Raw genomic sequence first — 18,914 nt, 5'->3', positions numbered from 1 at the left:
TGTAAGTATGTAAATGCTGCTGGTAACCAAGACTTTCAATGAAAGAATAAAGATATAAGTAATAATGAAAAATACTTTGAATTTAATTTTGTCAATTGTTTAACTTTGAAATCGATATACCAGTATGAACTGAAGACTTTTCCCCCACTAGCCACTGAAAAGACCCAAAAGCAATGACCACCCAAAAGTAAGAAGCACAGATAGTTGCCAGATTATGGTTTCTAAAAACCCTCCTTTGCTTTAGTAGATAGCTGCCTCCATATCATACATACCTACTGGTTTACATTGTCTATTTGCTACAAAAGAACTGTGTGCCAATAAATACCTGTTAAATTGTTGGTGGCGAGAACAGCACCAAGTGTTAGCCAGTGGGGTCAGACCAAACCTTGGTTCAGCAACCTTGGTACTTGAGTTCTGACTAGGAAAGAATTCAGAGCCAAGACTCAAACTATAAGAGAAAGCTTATTGAGAAAGTCACACAGGTAGAAGACGTGAGTGGTAGAAGAAACGGGCTCAGGAAACATTACAGAGGCAAAAGAAGGGCCCCTGGAGCTTAGGAGAAAGAAAGAGGCAAGGAAGGGCCTGGGGGGACGGGGTTGGGAAAGGTGCTGGTGTGCTCCCTAGAGAGCAGTGCTGAGTCCTGGTCTTCCGGGGATCCCAACAGAATATTCACCAGCTCTCCAGGTGTGTCCTTCCAGGGTCATGGTCTCTGCTGATTGGTGGGAGCCGGGGGAGGGGGTCATTAGCCAATGCAGCTGGTCCAGATGTCTGCTATGGCATAGCTATGGGTCAGAACCTCATTGTCCTGGGAGCTTAATGCTGAAGGGCTATTCTCTGGCCTCCTTGTTTGTTCCCACACATAACTGGCAACATGCCAGGGGAGGAAAGGCCAGGGAAGGGTCCCGACCGCATGACCAGCGAAATGAAAGGTCAGGGGTTCTAAACCACATGATGGGCGATATGCTAGAGGAGTAAAGGTTACCCTGGGGGTGAGGTCCTTGTTTTCCTAGTTTTGCCTGATGCCAGGCACCTGAGGCTTTCTGCCCTGGTGACCTTCTGTACCTGGTCCATCGTCCTTGCTCTGCTCATGTCTAACTGCCTACTACAAAATGAATTAATAATATGAAATTAACCTAGGTTTTTCCAATATTAAGGTTCTCTCAATTTGTAACACAAAACCATGTTACCTTACCATACATCTTTTATTTCAGATACTAAGTTATTCTACAATATCTGTGCAAGTGAAAAACCTTCATTAAATTTAATCTGAGACTCTCACTCTATTTAGTAGGAAGTGACTCACTGACAATTATGCCACAATCAATGGGAAAGTAATAGGCACTAAATCTCCTCACGTTTCACTTCAGGAACACCTCACAGCTTAGCACAAGACTTTTAATTTAAGCAACAGTCACAACCCGTGCCAATGACACTCACATTGTTAGAGGAACAGATTCGCAAGTAGCCAGGAAGCAGAACTTACATGTGATTTCCCTTCCTTTACAATTTTAGATTTGAGTTGTTGTTCTTTAAATATATTTTTATTGATTTCAGAGAGAGAGAGAGATAGAAACAGAGAGAGAGAATCACTGATCAGTTGCCTCCAGCAAGCCTCACACTGGGGGGTCGAACCCAGAATCCGAGGATGTGCCTTAACCAGGAATCAAACCATGACCTCCTGGTTCAAAGTTCGGCACTCAACCACGGAGCCACATCACCCAGGCTAGATTTGAGTTTTAAATACCCGTGGTGAAGGTAAATTAAGAGCAGACAACCAAACAAGGAAAGTGGGAAGGAACAGTATTTGCTCTTTCAAACATTTTCAGGGCACCTTCACATGCCTGGAATAATACAGAAGGGTTGGGCCAGTAATGATAAGTATTCTGAGAATATGTGTGCAATGGTACCTCAAGGTTGAGTCTAAGAATATTAAAAGGGAAAGTATTCCAAAAACGACTCCTAGATTTAAAAAATTTGTGAGGAATGTGGCAACAGTTTTTCCTAAGTCTGTGGGTGTGGATGAGTTGGGGTAGTACTTTTACATTGGCCAAATAATTAGTCTTAGAGGCTAAGAAACTTGCAAAGTGCATCACAACTTGTAAGCAAAGACAGATGCAAATTTCTCATGCAAAGATCTATGTTTTAAATATATATCTTTATTGATTTCAGAGAGGAAGGGATAGGGAGAGAGAGATAGAAACATCAATAATGAGAATCAATGATTGGCTGCCTGATCAGGAATCAAACTGTGACCTCCTGGTTCATAGTTCAATGCTCAACCGCAGAGCCACGCTGGCTGAGCCAAAGCTCTATATTTAATATTCTTCTCTCTACACAGAAAGCTCATGGTAGAGCAGATTGGGCACAAATATTTTTAAAAACTAGGTCCAAATTCTAGTTCACTAGCTATACAACTTGGAGCAAATTATTTAAACTCTGCACCTCCCTCTGGCAGTGACAGGTGAAAGTACCTATCTTAAGGATTTATGAGGATTAAATAAAAAAAAATGGGTGGCAATCGTCAGCACCAGATCTGGAATCTTCTATGTGGTCAGTAACTATTTGCTTCCTTCATCCTTTAGTCTAACCATCTAGGAAGAAAACATCAGCAGAACTCCAATTCCACAGAATATTTTTATTTAAAAGTTCTTCAAGGAACAAAATTGCCCCTCCCCAGGCTTCCTTGCCTCTCTGCAGACCCTTATCTCCCAGGGCACACAACCTGAAGCCCACCAGGACTAAGCCCTTTGTGTCCTTTATCCTGGGCATGCTGACTTCACTGGCAACCCGAGACCCCCAGGTTACCCTTTATCACCCACGCCTAATCCCCACGGGGCCCTGCACTTCCCCTATTCTGTCGCCATCCCCCACAACCCCTTCCACTGTGCCCTCGAGATTTCAGAATTCACGATAAGCAAAATCCCATGCTCAACCCGTTTACTGACGGAAATCCCCTTCAGAGGAATCCCCTACTTCACCCTCCACATTCTTGCTCTAACCAGTACCTGGCTCTTCCTTGAGGACAATGCTTCCTCTGCAGCCCCCTCTTAAGCAGAGAGGGACTTTGCTCTGCAGTCCTGGTTGCACCAGGTTTGAGCCGAGTAGGCTCTTCCTTCCTTCTCATTGCCTCTTCCAGAGCATCCCCCAACCCTTCTGTCTTCACCACAGTTTAAATACTCACATCATCTGACTCTGTCACTCAGCACCCCTCTTTGTTGCTGTCACCTAAGAACTCGTGATTTGTATCCCCACCATGTTTTAATTCCTGGCTAGCTGACATTCTCCAACCCTACTCCTATCTTAATTCTTAATATTTTCAGTACACCTATCCTTCAATATGTTAATCCTTCAAACACCTCAGCCTTCCAATTACTTGAATTCCTCTCTTCCAAAGATCTTTTCTCCACCCCTTTTCAGTCACCCACTCCCATGGTTAGACTCTAGACTTTTGCCATTACCAGTAACTGCAATATCTCCTTATTTTCAAATTCTTGCATCTCACTTTTTGGCCACGATCTTCTAGTCTTCCTGCTCACTCCCTCTTATACCCCAACTTCAAACATCTTCAACCACTCTGGAACCTACAGAGTAAGCTCTCTCTCCCTACCCGCTCCCTTCCACTCTCTTTGAAAAGCAAAATATCTTCAAGTGAGGATTAACAAAAACACAACAACAACAAAAACCCACCTTCTCACTGCCTCCTACTCCAAGGTCCCCTCTTTGCCCCTTATCAGGATTAAATCTATAGTCAATCATTACAAGCACCTAACCCCCCTGCACTTCTCCCACATGGGATTATTATTCATTGGTTACATCAAGCACTTCCAGGAGCTAAGCAGATGAACTCGCTGGAAAGCTCACAGCTGCCCTAAAATGTCATGACCACAAACCCTCTGGTGAGCCCTCAAGTGGGTCCTGCCCAGCAAACAAGTCCACTCCTTGCCTATTCACTCTCCCACTTCTAGATGACTACTTGGTATATTCTTCTCTCTCCTCAAACTGCCAACACCTCAACCCGAATCCTCCCTCTCATCTATTTCCCATAGAAAACCCAAGGAAATCATAAGAAAACTTCCTCTAAATCCCACTACTACATCTATACATCTCTACCCTGTACTCCACCGTGCTTCCACTTTTCTTTTTAATATATTTTTTTATTGATTTCCAAGAGGGAAAGTGAGATATAAACAACAATGATGAGAGAGAATCATTGATCAGCTGCCTCCTGCTCGCCCCCTACTGAGGATCAAGCCCAAAATCCCGGCATGTGCCCTTGACTGAAATCAAACCCGGAACCCTTCAGTCCACAGGACGACGCTCTATCCACTGAGCCAACTGGCTAGGGCGGCTCTTCCACCTTTCTAGCTCAGCACGTCTCAAACTTTTATGGGGTTTTTTGTTGTTGTTGTTGTTGTGTTTTTGTTAATCCTCACTTGAAGATATGTTGCTTTTCAAAGAGAGTGGAAGGGAGCAGGTAGGGAGAGAGAGAGAAACATCGATGTGAGAGAGACACATGGACTGATTGCCTCCCCCTGCACGCAATCTGACTGGGAGCAGGAATCCAACCCGCAACCCTTGGGTCAACAGGCCAACGCGTTAACCACTGAGCAACTGGTCAGGGTGCATTTCTCAAACTTTTGGATTTCAGGACCCCTTTACATACTTATGAATTACTGAGGATCCCTAAGAGCTTTTATTTATGTGGGCCATAGCTATCATATATGAGAACTTAGAGCTGATAAATTTAAAAAATATTTATTAATTCATTAAAAAGTGAATAAACCTTTTATATGGCAATATAAGTAACATATTTGTTTGAAAATAACTCTTCTCACCCCGGTCAGGTAGCTCAGGTGGTTGGAGCATTGTCCCCATATGCCAAGGTTGAGGGTTTGATCCCTGGTCAGGGCACACATAAGAATCAACCAATGAATGCATGAATAAGTGAAACAACAAACTGCTGTTCCTCTTTCTTTCTCTCTCTCTCTCTCTCCTCTCTCTCTCTCTCTCTCTCTCTCTCTCTCTCTCTCAAATCAATAGAAATGTTTTTTTAAAGAAAAATAACTATTTTCTAAAACATGTAGTGAGGGGGAAAAAAAGCAGTTTTATGTCTTTGCAAATCTCTCAAATGTCTGACTTCATGGAAGGCAGCTGCATTCAATCTGCTGTAATACGTTGTGTTGGATGAAGGATACAGAGCTCAGCCTTCCACAGACCATAGTGAGACAGTGTATTTCCATGGCCGTTTTAGACCATTGTGGGTATTCTTCTATGATACAACACCAAATCCCCCAAAGTGGCAGTTTCTTAAAGATCCGTTGCAATGTGGAACCTGAAACTGTACCAGTGAACTTTTCCCATTCTGTTTTATTAAAATCCATGCGTCTAGCCTGCACTCTGAATAGACTTTTTACCCCATGCATAACACCATGTCTTGTCAATTGGAAAATATGTTTTTCCCTAAGTTATGTAGATCTTCCAAATGTTGGCAGATTTCATTACACTGTATTAAAAAATCACATCATTAATATCATCACTAATCATATCAAAAAAGTCTTTAAGTATTGGGAAGCTGTCACATCCAAATTTTAATTCTTTCAAATAAAAAGGATGATCCATGATATGGAAAATGACTAAGTCAGCTAGCAACTCAAAGCAACTGTTCAAGTTCACTTCCTCAGACAACCGTCACAGGACAGTGAGAATTCTAAAATGACGTGTACTCGAGGGTGAGACCGAATAAAATAAAAATTTATGATTTTTACTGCTTCTTCAGAAACGTTCTGAAGCGGAATCAGCATCCTCACCGTCACGACCGCGGTCACTGTGAACGTGGGCTGGAGACGAACACAGTGATGCTCAGACTGGCTTGCTGGCACTGCGTGGCTGATGTTCGGGCACCAGCGGCTTTACCCACCAGTGCTTTTAGGACCGTCCTTTCAAGAACGCACAGTGACAAAGGCAGATCACAACTGGACATTATCATAAACTGTTCTGATCCCAGGACTCCCGGAAAAGGTCTCAGAAACTCCCGGGTGCCCCTGCCCACACTTTGAGAACAGCTGTTTTGTGTGACCTCTCCGTGTCCTCACAGGAGGCCACCCCCTCTCAGACAATACACTGGAAGTACTTCCTTTTCTCTTCTACAGAGTCAGCCCCATCAGCATACAGGAGGGTCATCCAGCCACCTTTAAAAGACCCTTCCTTTCACCTTCCTCCCCCTCCGGCTAGGGCCCCATTTCTCACCTTCCCTTGACAGCAAAACTCTCTCAAAAGGGCCTGGATTGTATGCAGAAGCAGGGGCGGGAGGAGGAGGGCTGTCCTCCATATGAATGAGAAGTGAAATCAGCACCTCGACATTAATCAACCCTTTCTGGAATTAAAAAGAAAAATAAACCCAGGCACCTGACATCCCCAAAGGCTGTCTAATATACCAGCGACATAATACAAACCTTTTTAAGAATTCTTTTTTAATTTGCTCCTTGCAGACAGTGTCTAGCCACCACATTGCACGCACCCCCTTATGATTTCAGACATCAAATATTAACACAAAGTGAGTAATGCAAAAAGAAAGGGGGTTAATCAGACACCTTGAGAGAAAGAGAAAAAAAAATAACACTGATTCAATGAGAGCTGCTAATGAGGCTTTTTGTTTTGGGAGATTAATTTGGGAGTCTGATGACTAAGAAGAAAATTTAAGCTTTGCAGGTGACTGCTGGTGATTATGATCGAGTTCTTTTTAAAAAAAAAAAATGAAGTGATGCCTTTGCTTAATTCTACAGTTTATGAATGTCGTGTGTTTATCTGAAATCTGTGTCCACCCTGGAAGTGCAGAAAACGTGCCTTGTCAGCAGCGTGAAAGAACTCCTCGTGTGGATTCTGGACTATATTGGACAGAGGATGAGTATTTCAGACTGTGCACTGCTGATGTTTCAATACATTCCCCTAATACTCTTTAAGCACTGCCGCTGTAAACCTCATTAGCTCTCAGCATGCGGCCAGGCCTGGATTTCATCGCCACAGCCTCCCAAAGTGCAAACAGGTATATAAAGATGATTTTATCATCATCAACATTATATGATCCTCCACCTTGTGAAGTATTTAAAAGGCTGTGTTTTTTTTTCCTCAGGAGGATAAATAGCAAACATGGAAAAGGCAGACAACATACTTTATTGATACAGCCACACATTTTGAAACCCTAGATTTCTTTTTCATCTTTGACGCCTTTATTCCTCCTGCCTCAAAATGGGATTTGTCCCAGGTCTGAGTCTCTAGACTTGGAATAGAAAGGAATTACTTGTGCATGCTGACTCCATTACTACCATTCTGATTCAACAAAATGGGTGCTGACAAGGTAATAAGATGGACATGTCAGCTTGTCATTAAGAAACCAGAATTCCTGTCCTAGCCGGTTTGGCTCAGTGAATGAAGTGTCGGACTGTGGACCTGTGGACCGAAGGGTCACACGTTCAATTCCAGTCAAGGGCATGTACCTTGGGTGCAGGCTCCCCCACCTTCCCCCCAACACCCCAGCCGGGTACCTGGTCAGGTGTGTTCAGGAGGCAACCAATCGATGTGTTTCTCTCACATCAATATTTCTCTCTCTGTCTTTCCCTCTCTCTTCCACTCTCTCTAAAAAAATCAATGGAGCCGAAACCGGTTTGGCTCAGTGGATAGAGCGTCGGCCTGCGGACTGAAGGGTCCCAGGTTCGATTCCGGTCAAGGGCATGTACCTTGGTTGCGGGCACATCCCCAGTAGGGGGGTGTGCAAGAGGCAGCTGATGGATGTTTCTCTCTCATCGATGTTTCTAACTCTCTATCCCTCTCTCTTCCTCTCTGTAAAAAATCAATAAAATATATTTTTAAAAAAATCAATGGAAAAATATCCTCGGGTGAGGTATTGGAAGGAAGGGAGGGATGGAGGGAGGGAGGGAGGGAGGGAGGGAGGGAGGGAGGGAGGGAGGGAGGGAGGGAGGGAGGGAGGGAGGGAGGGAGGGAGGGACCAGAATTTCTGACATCCCCTTTTGCAGAGAAGAGCCAACTTTTGTTTCATGGTGGAGTGCAAAGATAGAAATAGGCCTTTTACCCCATGCATAACACTTGAGATAGAACACGTTTTTGTGGTCAATTTGTACGTGATCCTAGCCCGCCGGTTAGATGCCAGAGCCACCCAGTGCCCACTCCACACACGCAGGAATTGGACCGGTGACAGGCAGGGAGCATCCTGAGCCCAGGAGGCCAGGCACCCAGCACCTCCGGATTATTCAGGCCCCATTTCATCTTTCCGGGTGAGGACATCAGGTACTAGTGGAAACAGCCTTTGAGCGCAAGACCTCTCTAGTAAGCATCAGTTAATACCAAAAACAAGCCACAAAGAGAAACAAGTTTGCTTGAACAAACGGACATACTCACAACCGTTATTCTTACCTTGTTCTTAGGAGGTAGCTGTGTGAACAATGTATAAAAATTACACTTAGATGAGAAACAAAGAAAGCTTCATTCCTATTTTAAACAAAGACGTTCGGATAACTAAATGTAAAAGACATCAAAAGCCACACAAACAAATCCAACAGCAAGCAGAGAATCCACACTCTTCAGCTAGGGTAAGGGGGCCTGAGGAGGCTTTAGAGACCCTCTCTCCTCCCCCTCCTCCCCCAGGATGCTGTGACAAGCCCTCCTGGCCTGGGAACCCCACCAAGCAAAAGGTTTCCAAGCCTGGGCATTCAAAGTTTCCTCTCATTTCCCTTAAGGTGCTTCACAAAATGAGTACAGCCATCATTCAATCTATTAAAACAGTGGACTTTGGGGAAATCTACACACAACAGGCAATTAGAAGGGAGGGGTGAGGACCAGTGAAATCAAAGAGCATTAACAGAGCGTGCTATAGCGAAGGCAAATCGCATCAATCCCGACTCAAATTATGCTCTGATGGCTCTCCACCACTCGAAGACCCCAAATCCTTAATATGATGTACAAGCTCCCGCACAGTCCTGCCCGGCCTTGTTCTCCCACCTCCGTGCCCTGTGGCTTCCACGCGGGGGGCCACGCCAGCCTGTGCATTTCTGAATGTGACCAGGGCCTTGGAAACTGCCAGTCCCCGTCTGCAATGCTCTGTCTTCTGACCCACCCCACCCCCCACTGCCCATCACCCACCCAAACTCCTATAGTTCAAATGTCACTCATCCTCAGGAAGTCATTCCTGACCTCCCAGCCAGCACGAAGCCCCTTTAACTGTCTCTCCCACCACGTCTCTCCTTCACAACACTTATCACAACGTCAATTCACGTTTCTTCGCGGTTCTCGGATGAACAGCTGTCTGCTCCAGTAAACAGGGAGGGCCAAGGGGACGCCATGGTGTTCCCACTGACCAGTGATCCTCGACACACAGCACAGAGCAGGCACGGAGAGGAGGTTCTCAAGCAGCTGCTGCAGACAGAGCGGAGCACTCTGGAAGAAGCTCACGGCATGCAAGGCTGACCAAGTCCCAACCGCATGAGACATGAAGTTAGAACCAAGAGTGCCCCAGATAAACAGGACCCCTTTCCTGGAAGTCCATGCAGTGCACAGGTGTTTAACTTCCATGCTAGAGTTCAGCCAACCCTACACATGGGTGAAGCCCTCAGGAGGGGCCGTGCTCTCACGGAGACGCTGTGCAACAGTGTGCAGGAGTCTCTGCCCAGAAAGTGCCTAGATCTAGCCAAAAGCTACCACACCACTAGGAAAAAAGCTGTTTGGGGGGAATCAGGCTAGTTGGTCTCTGTCCCCAATAAATTCTTTGCAACCACGGGCTTTCTAATCACCCAGAGAAAATAGCTATGTGAGGGTATTCATTTCCTAGGGTTGCTACAACACAGAGCCACAAATGGGGTGGCTGAACCAACCAGAAATTCATCCTGTCACAGTTCTGGGGAGCAGAACTCTGAAATCAAGATGCCAGCAGGGTCACCCTCCCCACAAAGGGAGATGCTTCAGGGGCGAATCCTTTCTTGCCCCTTCGAGCTTCTGGTCACCCCAGGTGTCCCTGGCTTGTGGCCACATCACTCCAATCTCTGTGGTCACCATGACTCAAGGAACAGTGGTTGATTAGGGACGATGATTTTGAGACTTGTGAACTTGACAAATGCTGTGCTTCCAAAGAAAGGGGAAAGGAAGGCACTGCAGTTTCCCACTGAGAACAGACGTGTGATTATCGCTACCTGTGAAATAAACACTGAGGCGTTGTGGGTCAGGGTCAGGGTTAGGGAAAATGGTCCGTGAACACCTGAATGGGCCTTGGGCAGGCCTAGCCTCGAACACTGGCCCGACTAGCTCAGTAAGCTTAAATAACTTGGATAAGTTCTTCAATTTGCTTAGTCCCCTTGGGAAGACTTATCACAATATAGATGGTGAGCGATAAAATAGTTCTATCTTTACACCCAGGAATCTTTCTCTTTGAATTTCTTTCTAAGGAAGTAGTTAAATGAAAGCGGGGGAAATATTCACTCCAATATTATCTATTTCAGAAAACTAGAAATTGAAATAACTCTGTAAGGGCAGAATTTCATAAAGCAGTGTACATTAATTTGATAGGAAATGCTGAAGCTATTTAGCACTGCTCATATGAACAGCATACGGAAAAATAAACATTAACTGACACAATCTAAAAGATTACAAAAGAGAGTTACAATTAATGTGGATTCAAATTATGAAAAATATCGATGCACGTTAACGAATCATGGAAGATACTAAAACGTTCCAAATATCTGTGTCAAGATAAGATTACGGGCGGCTGTTTTGTTTTCCCTTTTGAAACGGAGGTGCTCACTCTTACTACTGTTTTTGCAACTGGGGGAAGAAAGTTAGCCAGAGGGCAACAAACTGAGGCCATCGGAGATTTTCTCTGTCACAGTGAAACACTGGGATTCAAGATAACACGAGACGTGAAAGGAAATGTCAGGTTAAAGAGGGTTGTGAGATTACGACGGAAGAGGCGGCTGGGAACACTGGAAAGGTCAAGGTCTGTGCAGCCAGACAAGCCTGGACGCCTTTTGGCAGAAAACTGCCTGATTGCTGAGCTCCTCAGCTACCTCATCTGCGAAACCAGGAAAACAAAGCCGACATTTCAGGTGCGTTATAAGCTCTTGGAAAAATGTTATTTTTATTATGTTATGTTACATTCTACAGGTAAAATGTATGTCACCTTGTTACATCTAATGAATTTAAGGCTATGTTTTCTGAAGGTATACATGTAAAAAGAAAGAGAAAAATTGAATGGGGGTGAGGATGGAAAAGAAGGCAAAGTACATTAGAAGGTATTACAATTACATAAATTAATGCCCATAAATACATTAATTACAAACAAAAATGCTCACTGAAGAGAGAGAAATAGAAAATAAAAGATAGAAAAATCTTATTATACTAAGTTTAAATAGGAAATGTCACTATGAACTTTTGACTTTTTTAAAGTGTATTTCCCAGCTCTTCCCACTGAAAAGAAAGAGCTGCAATAACACCCTCGTAACAATAAGCCAGTGCTCCATTTCTGCCTCGAAGCACCACTCCGATTTAAAAAGAATCAGGGCTTCTTAGAGAAAACAGCGATTTCCAGGTCCGAGGGAGGAAACACCCACGGTGGGCCTAGAGCATCTTACTTGCCAAAAGCAAGGAGCACTCAAAGGCTAAGGGACAGGAGCCAGCCTGAAGGGACACCCCCCGACCACACGGGGACAATTTCAGCATCTAAGGGAATAACAGCAATAGATTATAATACATTGCATTTAAAATAAACAAATCCATGAATTTGTACTGATATAAGAAGTGAAGAGAGAAAGAAAAGGTAATGGAGGTAAGAAAGCTTTTCTTTTCCAAAGAATGGCAAACAATAAAGATGGGATTTTTTTTTTTTTTTAATCACCATTTTTCAAACCCCAGTGTAATAACTGATTCAGAAAAGGATTGTCATGGATGCTGAAACTATTGGGTGAAAAGTTGCTATGAAACAAGACATCCACACATTCTCAAAGTATTCTATACACTAATTACAAAACAAAAACGGCCCCATACGGTGGAAATACCTAGTGGATACCACCGTTAGCAACTGATCAAACGTAGAATCATCAATGCTGGGACAGCGTGCCTCCTGAGAAGATACAGCAGGTAGTACAGAGTCTGTCCTAATCTGCACCCCAACGTTTAACAGGCAGGTGTGGAGAAAGAATCAGACAAGTCCAGAATGTGGGACCTTCAACAAAATCACTGGGCCAGGATTTTAAAAGTCAATGTCATGAAAAAACATTAAGAGGCAAGGATCTGTTTTAGATTAATACAGCCCTGGCCAGTGTGGCTCAATGGTACAGCATTGGCCCACACACCGAAGAGTCAAGGGTTTGATTTCCTGTCAAGAGCACGTACATTCTGGGCCCCAGTAAGGAGGCAACCAATCGATGTATCTCTCTCACATTGATGTTTCTCTCTCTTCCTCTCTCTCTCTCTCTCTCTCTCTCTCTCTCTCTCTCTCCCTCCCTCCCTCCTTTTCATTCTGTCAAAAAAAAAAAAAAATCAATGGAAAAATCCTCTAGTGGGGATTAACAAAAAGAGAGAGAGAGAGAACAATTAAATGTAATATAAAAACTTTAACTGGATTCTGGATTTTAGAAAAAGGAGATGAGGCATTTGAGAGAGGAGGTGGACAGAGAGATCTGGCATATTTGAAAATGGACTGCATATCAAATGTTATTTGGCATGATTATTAATTCTCCTAGGTATGGTCATAGTGTGGTGGTTGTGTAGGAGAATGTTCTTAGTCTTAGAAGATAAATGCTCAAGTCTCATGATGGCTGCAATTTACAATTTAATAGTCCAGCCAAAAAAGGAAATTATGCGTGTGTACGTTTGTGTGCAGAAAGTATGAATGTAAAAGCAGAGGACAAAGGTGGAAAACTGTTAACAGTCAGTCAATCCAGATGAACAGCATGTATTGGGTGTTCATTGCATTCTTCCAATTTTTGTGTCGTTTAAAAAATTTTAAACTACCAAGTAAGGAAAAGAAAAAGATCTTAATCATTGAGTCAGATAATTTATGTTGCATAAGTTGGTCACCCTTCGTCTGAATCATTCACACCGAAGCTATGGAGGCAACCAAATTTTCTCCAAAAAAAAATGTTTGCTAGATTAATTCTATGTCCTATCTAGCTTTTGCTTTTGTAGACTAGTGTGAAATATATTTCAGCCTCTCCTTGTACCACCTAGCAATGACCCCACCTTGGGGTTGTGATAGAACACAGAAGTAACCCCAATAACTGCTACTGGGTCAGAGAGAGAAGGCATAACCCAGCCATCCTCCGGGATACAATAGCAAGTGTAACTGCCAATGTCCACCCCACTCCTTGCTACTCTGCAAGACCTTCATTTTAGAACAGGTCATTTCCACGAGTGATGGGACAACCGATAGATAACTAAGAAAAGGGAAGTGCTGGTAAGAACGGAGAGCATTCACGGTACAACAAGAGATTTCATGTCGGCTGTATCTCAAACCAATGCATGTGGGAAAATCAGACAAGTGACAGATAAAGGCACAGAGCTAGAAAAAGCCACCCCAGAATGGCAGGTAACTGTACCCTGTCCAAGGGGTAGGTGCTGGCAAGCAGCAAGAGCGGAAGGCTGGGAGGCCCACCACGGTTTATACAGAGAGGCTGGTTCCTGTAGGTTATATCTGGCTATGAGGGGGGTTTATACAGAGAGGCTGGTTCCTGTAGGTTATATCTGGCTATGAGGGGGGTTTATACAGAGAGGCTGGTTCCTGTAGGTTATATCTGGCTATGAGGGGGGTTTATACAGAGAGGCTGGTTCCTGTAGGTTATATCTGGCTATGAGGGGACACTGGTGTTCATATCAGTGAGGGTGCGGAGTCCAAACTTCTGCACTTTGTGATAAAAGCCGACTGCAATCTTAGACAGCTTAGGCAAGACTCCTGTTTAAAATGTAAACCGAGAAGGCTGGCAGGGAAAACAATCCCAAGGCATTTTGCCAAGTGTCCTACTGAATTTTAGATGGTTCGGTCTTTCTTTTCCAGCTTGGTTAGCACGCTTTGCATGGGGATATGGAATCATATTACTCAGTCCGTTACTAGTAGCATTGAATCACATGTTAGATTTAAAAGTTATTGGAGCAGAGGGAAATATTAGAGAAACGTTATATTCTTAGAGCTATGTTTTATATTTACTCACAATTTTACAGTTCCTTTGAAAAATACCAACATAAATACAAACACTCTGGGATATCTTCATACCACTTATCAACTACAACAGTCCCATGAAATGATAAATAGTGCTTTAAACTGTATTAAAAAAATACACATGCGAAACCCCCATCTGTGATACAAATGCGGAAGGAAATATTAAAGTTATTATTTCTAAAATAATGCATTACTTGTAATAGGTAGAGAAAAATGCTCTTAAGAGATGGGAAGTGTATGCAGACTTCCTAATTTTTAAAGCAACAACAGAAAGCTGTTTCAAACAAAAATATTAAATGAGATAATAAGAAATAAACATACCCATCTTTGGTTTGATCCACCACACCGCTTAAAAGTTCCACAGTCTTTGGATTAGGCTGGCTTTCTCCAAAAATGTTCAAATAGCGAGTGACAAAGTCATTGGGAGACATGAAAAATTCACCATTTTTCTCAATGCTTGCATACTGTTTTTAAAAAAGAGAGAGAAGACGTATTTTATTCTTGAAAGTACACAATCGTGAGATTAATACGTGGAAAAGCTGAAATAGTCAAAGGATAACATATTAGATAGGATAATATTCTCTTCACAAAGAGTTATTTTCCATCACTTCAAAGAAAAAGCAAAAACATAAGTACGCCAAGGTTCATGTTTATACCAGTGGTTCTCCACTGGGGGCAGCTTAGCCTGATCGACAGCTTGCGAATGTCAATGGCCCCTAGTAGCTGAGTACAACCAGCGAGGAGGAGCCCTGTCTTCGTGTTAACCTGCCTTTCTGGGGGTGGAGTTCTCCAGCTCTGAGCTTCCTCTGCTTGTCAATATTTCCCCCACAGGGGACATCTGGCAGTGTCTGATGACAATTTTGATTGTCATAACTCGGGGAGCGGGATGCTACTGGCACCTCACTAGTAGAGGACAGGGGTTCGGCTGAATGTGGTACAGTGCACAGGATGACCCTCTACAACAGAGTGTCCAGCCCACAATATCAACAGTGCTGAGTTTGAGAAACTCTGGATTACAACCTATGTCTTGTTCTTTAGCAAAGATATAGGGCTTTTATTAAAAGCGGGATTAATTATGAAGTCATAGATGAATATAATCTAATTCTTTTGCCCATTTCTGCTTCAAGGGCATCAACGATGTAAGAAAGGGTGACAAGGCACCCTCTCCCTCCAGGGAGCACACTCGCACCCTTCCCTTCCCCCTCTTCTTCCCTCCCCCTCCCCCCCCAGGCATGCATCTCCTAACCTCTAAGGGACCCAGGAGACTTGCAACCAGGGGAGCAATGGGCAGAGGCAGCTCGTCCGGGCTCACCCCCGAACCTGTCTCCAAGGCCCCGTTTTCTCTTGACCTCCCAGTGAGCTAAAGCAGCCCCGCCTAGGCTCCCCTGTTGCTTCTTCTGTGCTAAGCCCTTCCTTGTTTCGCTGTCCCCCGCTTTAAAAATGTACCCTCAAAGTCAAAGGAAGGCTGACAAACAGGCTGAGCTGGAAGAGACTGTTAACGGCATGGCTTCTTGGGGCTGTAGGAAGGGGCTAGGAAATGCTGCTCTAGGAGAGTCCTCTTCATTCTGGAGCAGAAATGGTCAGGAAGGATTAGGTGGCGTGTGACGGTTTTTCATAGCGTCCCCCAGGTCTGGCCTTCAGGGTGATCCACTCCAGCTCATGTAGCTGGGACCTGCTCATTCCTGCTTTGTGGAGCCCCGGGTGCTGCGGGAAATGCTGAGAAACAGCGTAGGCATCGTATGGTTTCCTGTGGCGCAGGAAAGGGCCCCTGGGTCTTGGAGACACAGCCGTGATTTGAGGGGTGTGGAGGAGGGGGGACAGTGAGCTACACAAAGAACAGGGATAGACGGGGGACAGAAGCCACACTGATGGCCAAAGAGAAAGGGGAGCACAGTGAGTAGCTTTTCCAGGCGACCTGAGCCTCTCTCCTAACAATTTTGAGAAATTTTAATACCATTAAGTGTATACGTATGAAACAGGAAGGCTTTTAGGATTCCTTGCACAACCCAATCTAATCTAATAATAGACAAATATGCAAATTGACCGCACCCTCGCTACACCTAAGCCACGCCCACCAACCAATCCGGATGAGTATGCAAATTACCCCAACAAAGATGGCGGCTAATTTGCATATCAAGACAGAGTGGAAAGAAGCCAAGAGCTGCAGAAGGGAGTAAAGCTTCGAAGAAGCAAGCAAGCCGGGGGGGGGGGGGGGGGAAGGGAGGAGAAGGGAGGAGCGAAGTCAGGGCCGGGGCAAAGGGGAAAGCAGGCGGGCTGGTGGAGAAGGCGGGGCGGGCGACAAGGCAGGAGCGGAGGCGGGGCCGGGGGCGAAGGGAAATGCAGGCGGGCTGGAGGAGAAGGCGGGGCGGGCGACAAGGGCGGAGCGGAGGCGGGGTAGAGTGCAGCAGGAAATCCTATTGCAGGATTTTTCCTGCAACGGGAACGCTAGTATGATATAAATGTGATGGTTAATTTTGTGTCAACCTGACTGGCCAGCAGGTGCCCAGATTAAACATTTCTGGGTGTGGCTGTGAAAGTGTTTCTGGGTGACATGCACCTGAATCCGTGGACTCAGTAGTGGACTGCCTTTCCCAGGGTTGGACGGGCATCATGCAATCCACCGAAGGCCTGAGAGAGCAAAAGCTGGAGGAGGGAAGAATGGGTCCCTTTTTTCCTGCCCCCTTGCTTGAGCTGGGACATATGTTTTCTGGGCCTCAGACTGAGATTTACATAATCAGCTTCCTTGGTTCTCAGGCCTTCAGACTTGAACAAATTACATCACCAGTTTTCCTGGGTCTCCCGCTTGCAGACATCATGGGACTGCTCAGCCTCTGTAATGGATGGCGTAGGCCAATTCCTCATAATAAATATGGATGGATGGATGGATGGATGGATGGATGGATGGATGGAGCTAGAGATGAAGATCTCCTACTGGGGTCCTTATGCTATCTTGAGAAAAATAATTTTCTGAGATTCACACGGGAGAATGATTTTTATTTGCGTGGTTGACATGCCTATACTATTTGGCCTTCCCTTTGCTCCTTTCCTGTTATTAATAACTAGGTTAATTACAATGGTATCAAATACACATCTGTTTAAATCAACATGAATCAGCATCAAAAGTGTTAAGCAGACAACAAAATTCATGTTAGAAGCAAAACTGACCACACCTAGACTTTAATTTCCACACCCGGACAAAACATTAGCCAGCACTTACCTCGAGAACAGCCTGCATAATGAAGCTCCATGGCCTTATGGAGAAACGTTTACACCAAGTCCTGCCCTACTTACCATTCCAGTATCATTGCCCAAAACCCTTTGCTCTGGGCCACCCCCACCCCTGGTACTCTTATAGAGCACAAGCTCTCCCTGTGCCTGGAATGTTCTTCCTTTGTCCCAGAATCCTCGTCTTCCTTCTCGGTTTGATAAATAAACACCTACTCATCTCCAAATGCAGCTCAACCACCACCACCTCCCTATAACTTCAATGACTCTCTCCAGGGAGATATAATTAGCCCCTTATCATCTTCCTGCTAATTAATGCTACATAATGCTTATCATCCATATAATGGGTTTATCTTTTTATTACACTTTACCTTTTTATTGCACTCTGGAATACTTAAGTGCAGGTGCCATAATTTATACATTTTTATATACCCCATACCTCTCACACTACTTAACATACAGTAAACACCTTCAAAAAAAGAAGAAAAAAAAACTAAAGTAGAAATTACTTTAACTCAAAAACACAAAATAAGCCAGTATCGGGCCCATTTTAGTCCTCCAGGACCCCTCTCTCCTTATCTGCCTCGGTTCCACTGGCTCTCCCATCTCCACAGCTGCCAGGTCCCCTGCTACCAGCACCTCTGTCCAAGGGTACAATGATGCTTCTCTTCACATCCCCCAAGCTACAGAAGAATCCTCTACCAGCCTTCTAACAGAGAGAAGGCTGGGATATTTATTAGAAAGAAAAGTCAGGAAAAAGTCAGAAAATCCGCCAAGTAGTCAGGTTTACAGAATGCTTATGGCTGATCCGTAATTAACTATAAAACCCAGCCACAGCGGAGACGTGCCTGGCACAGTCCCCAGGGCGCCTCGCTCCTATTCTTCCTCCACCACAACACCGTCTGCGTCTGCGGTACATGGTAAACAAGAGATCCTCAGCGTGCTGAGCCAAGGATTTGCATCGGTACCACACTACCCAGGCCCGATGAGGTCACCCGAACCTTTGCCAGATCCACAATCCCTTCCAGAAACTGCTGACCGCTGTTTTCTTCAGGGACAGTTCTCCCACATCATCCCCTCGGACTCGAGGTCATACTGAAGTCTGGCTCAATGGTCAGGTAGTCCTCGCCACCCCCTAGGGAGGACAGACAACACTTCCCTATTTGGTTCCATAGATTCCCCCCCAGCCCACAGGCCCACTTACCCAGAAACCCCACAGCTGGCACTCCAAAACCCCGCATGGAATTCCTACCCTCCCCAGGGTCTACTTGACCAATCTGATTTGTTTCTAGTATAGACTTTCCTGCTACTGAGAAACCACATCTGGAAAGGACATATTGTCCCAAAGTAGGATCTTAACCTAGCCTTGCCAGCTGCCACACGGCCTCAAAAGGTGGACACCGCTTTTACCTGGAGCCTCTCCACTGATTACGCCAAAAGACTAGTGAGGCCCTGACCGGTTTGGCTCAGTGGATAG

General features: G+C 44.8%; 1 protein-coding gene across 1 annotated transcript in view; it reads right to left on the bottom strand.

Moving 5' to 3' along the window:
* Positions 1–18,914, bottom strand: part of SLC25A13 (solute carrier family 25 member 13) — a 157,122-nt gene that overhangs the window by 112,996 nt on the left and 25,212 nt on the right. Inside the window, exon 3 of the mRNA XM_008148832.3 lies at positions 14,534–14,676. Coding sequence (XP_008147054.1) covers positions 14,534–14,676 — 143 coding nt within the window. The remainder of the gene's footprint in view (positions 1–14,533; positions 14,677–18,914) is intronic.

Source organism: Eptesicus fuscus, chromosome 14, assembly GCF_027574615.1.
Source record: "Eptesicus fuscus isolate TK198812 chromosome 14, DD_ASM_mEF_20220401, whole genome shotgun sequence".
Taxonomy (NCBI): domain Eukaryota; kingdom Metazoa; phylum Chordata; class Mammalia; order Chiroptera; family Vespertilionidae; genus Eptesicus; species Eptesicus fuscus.
Note: the sequence above shows the minus strand (reverse complement) of the source record. Positions and strands in the feature narration are given on the sequence as shown.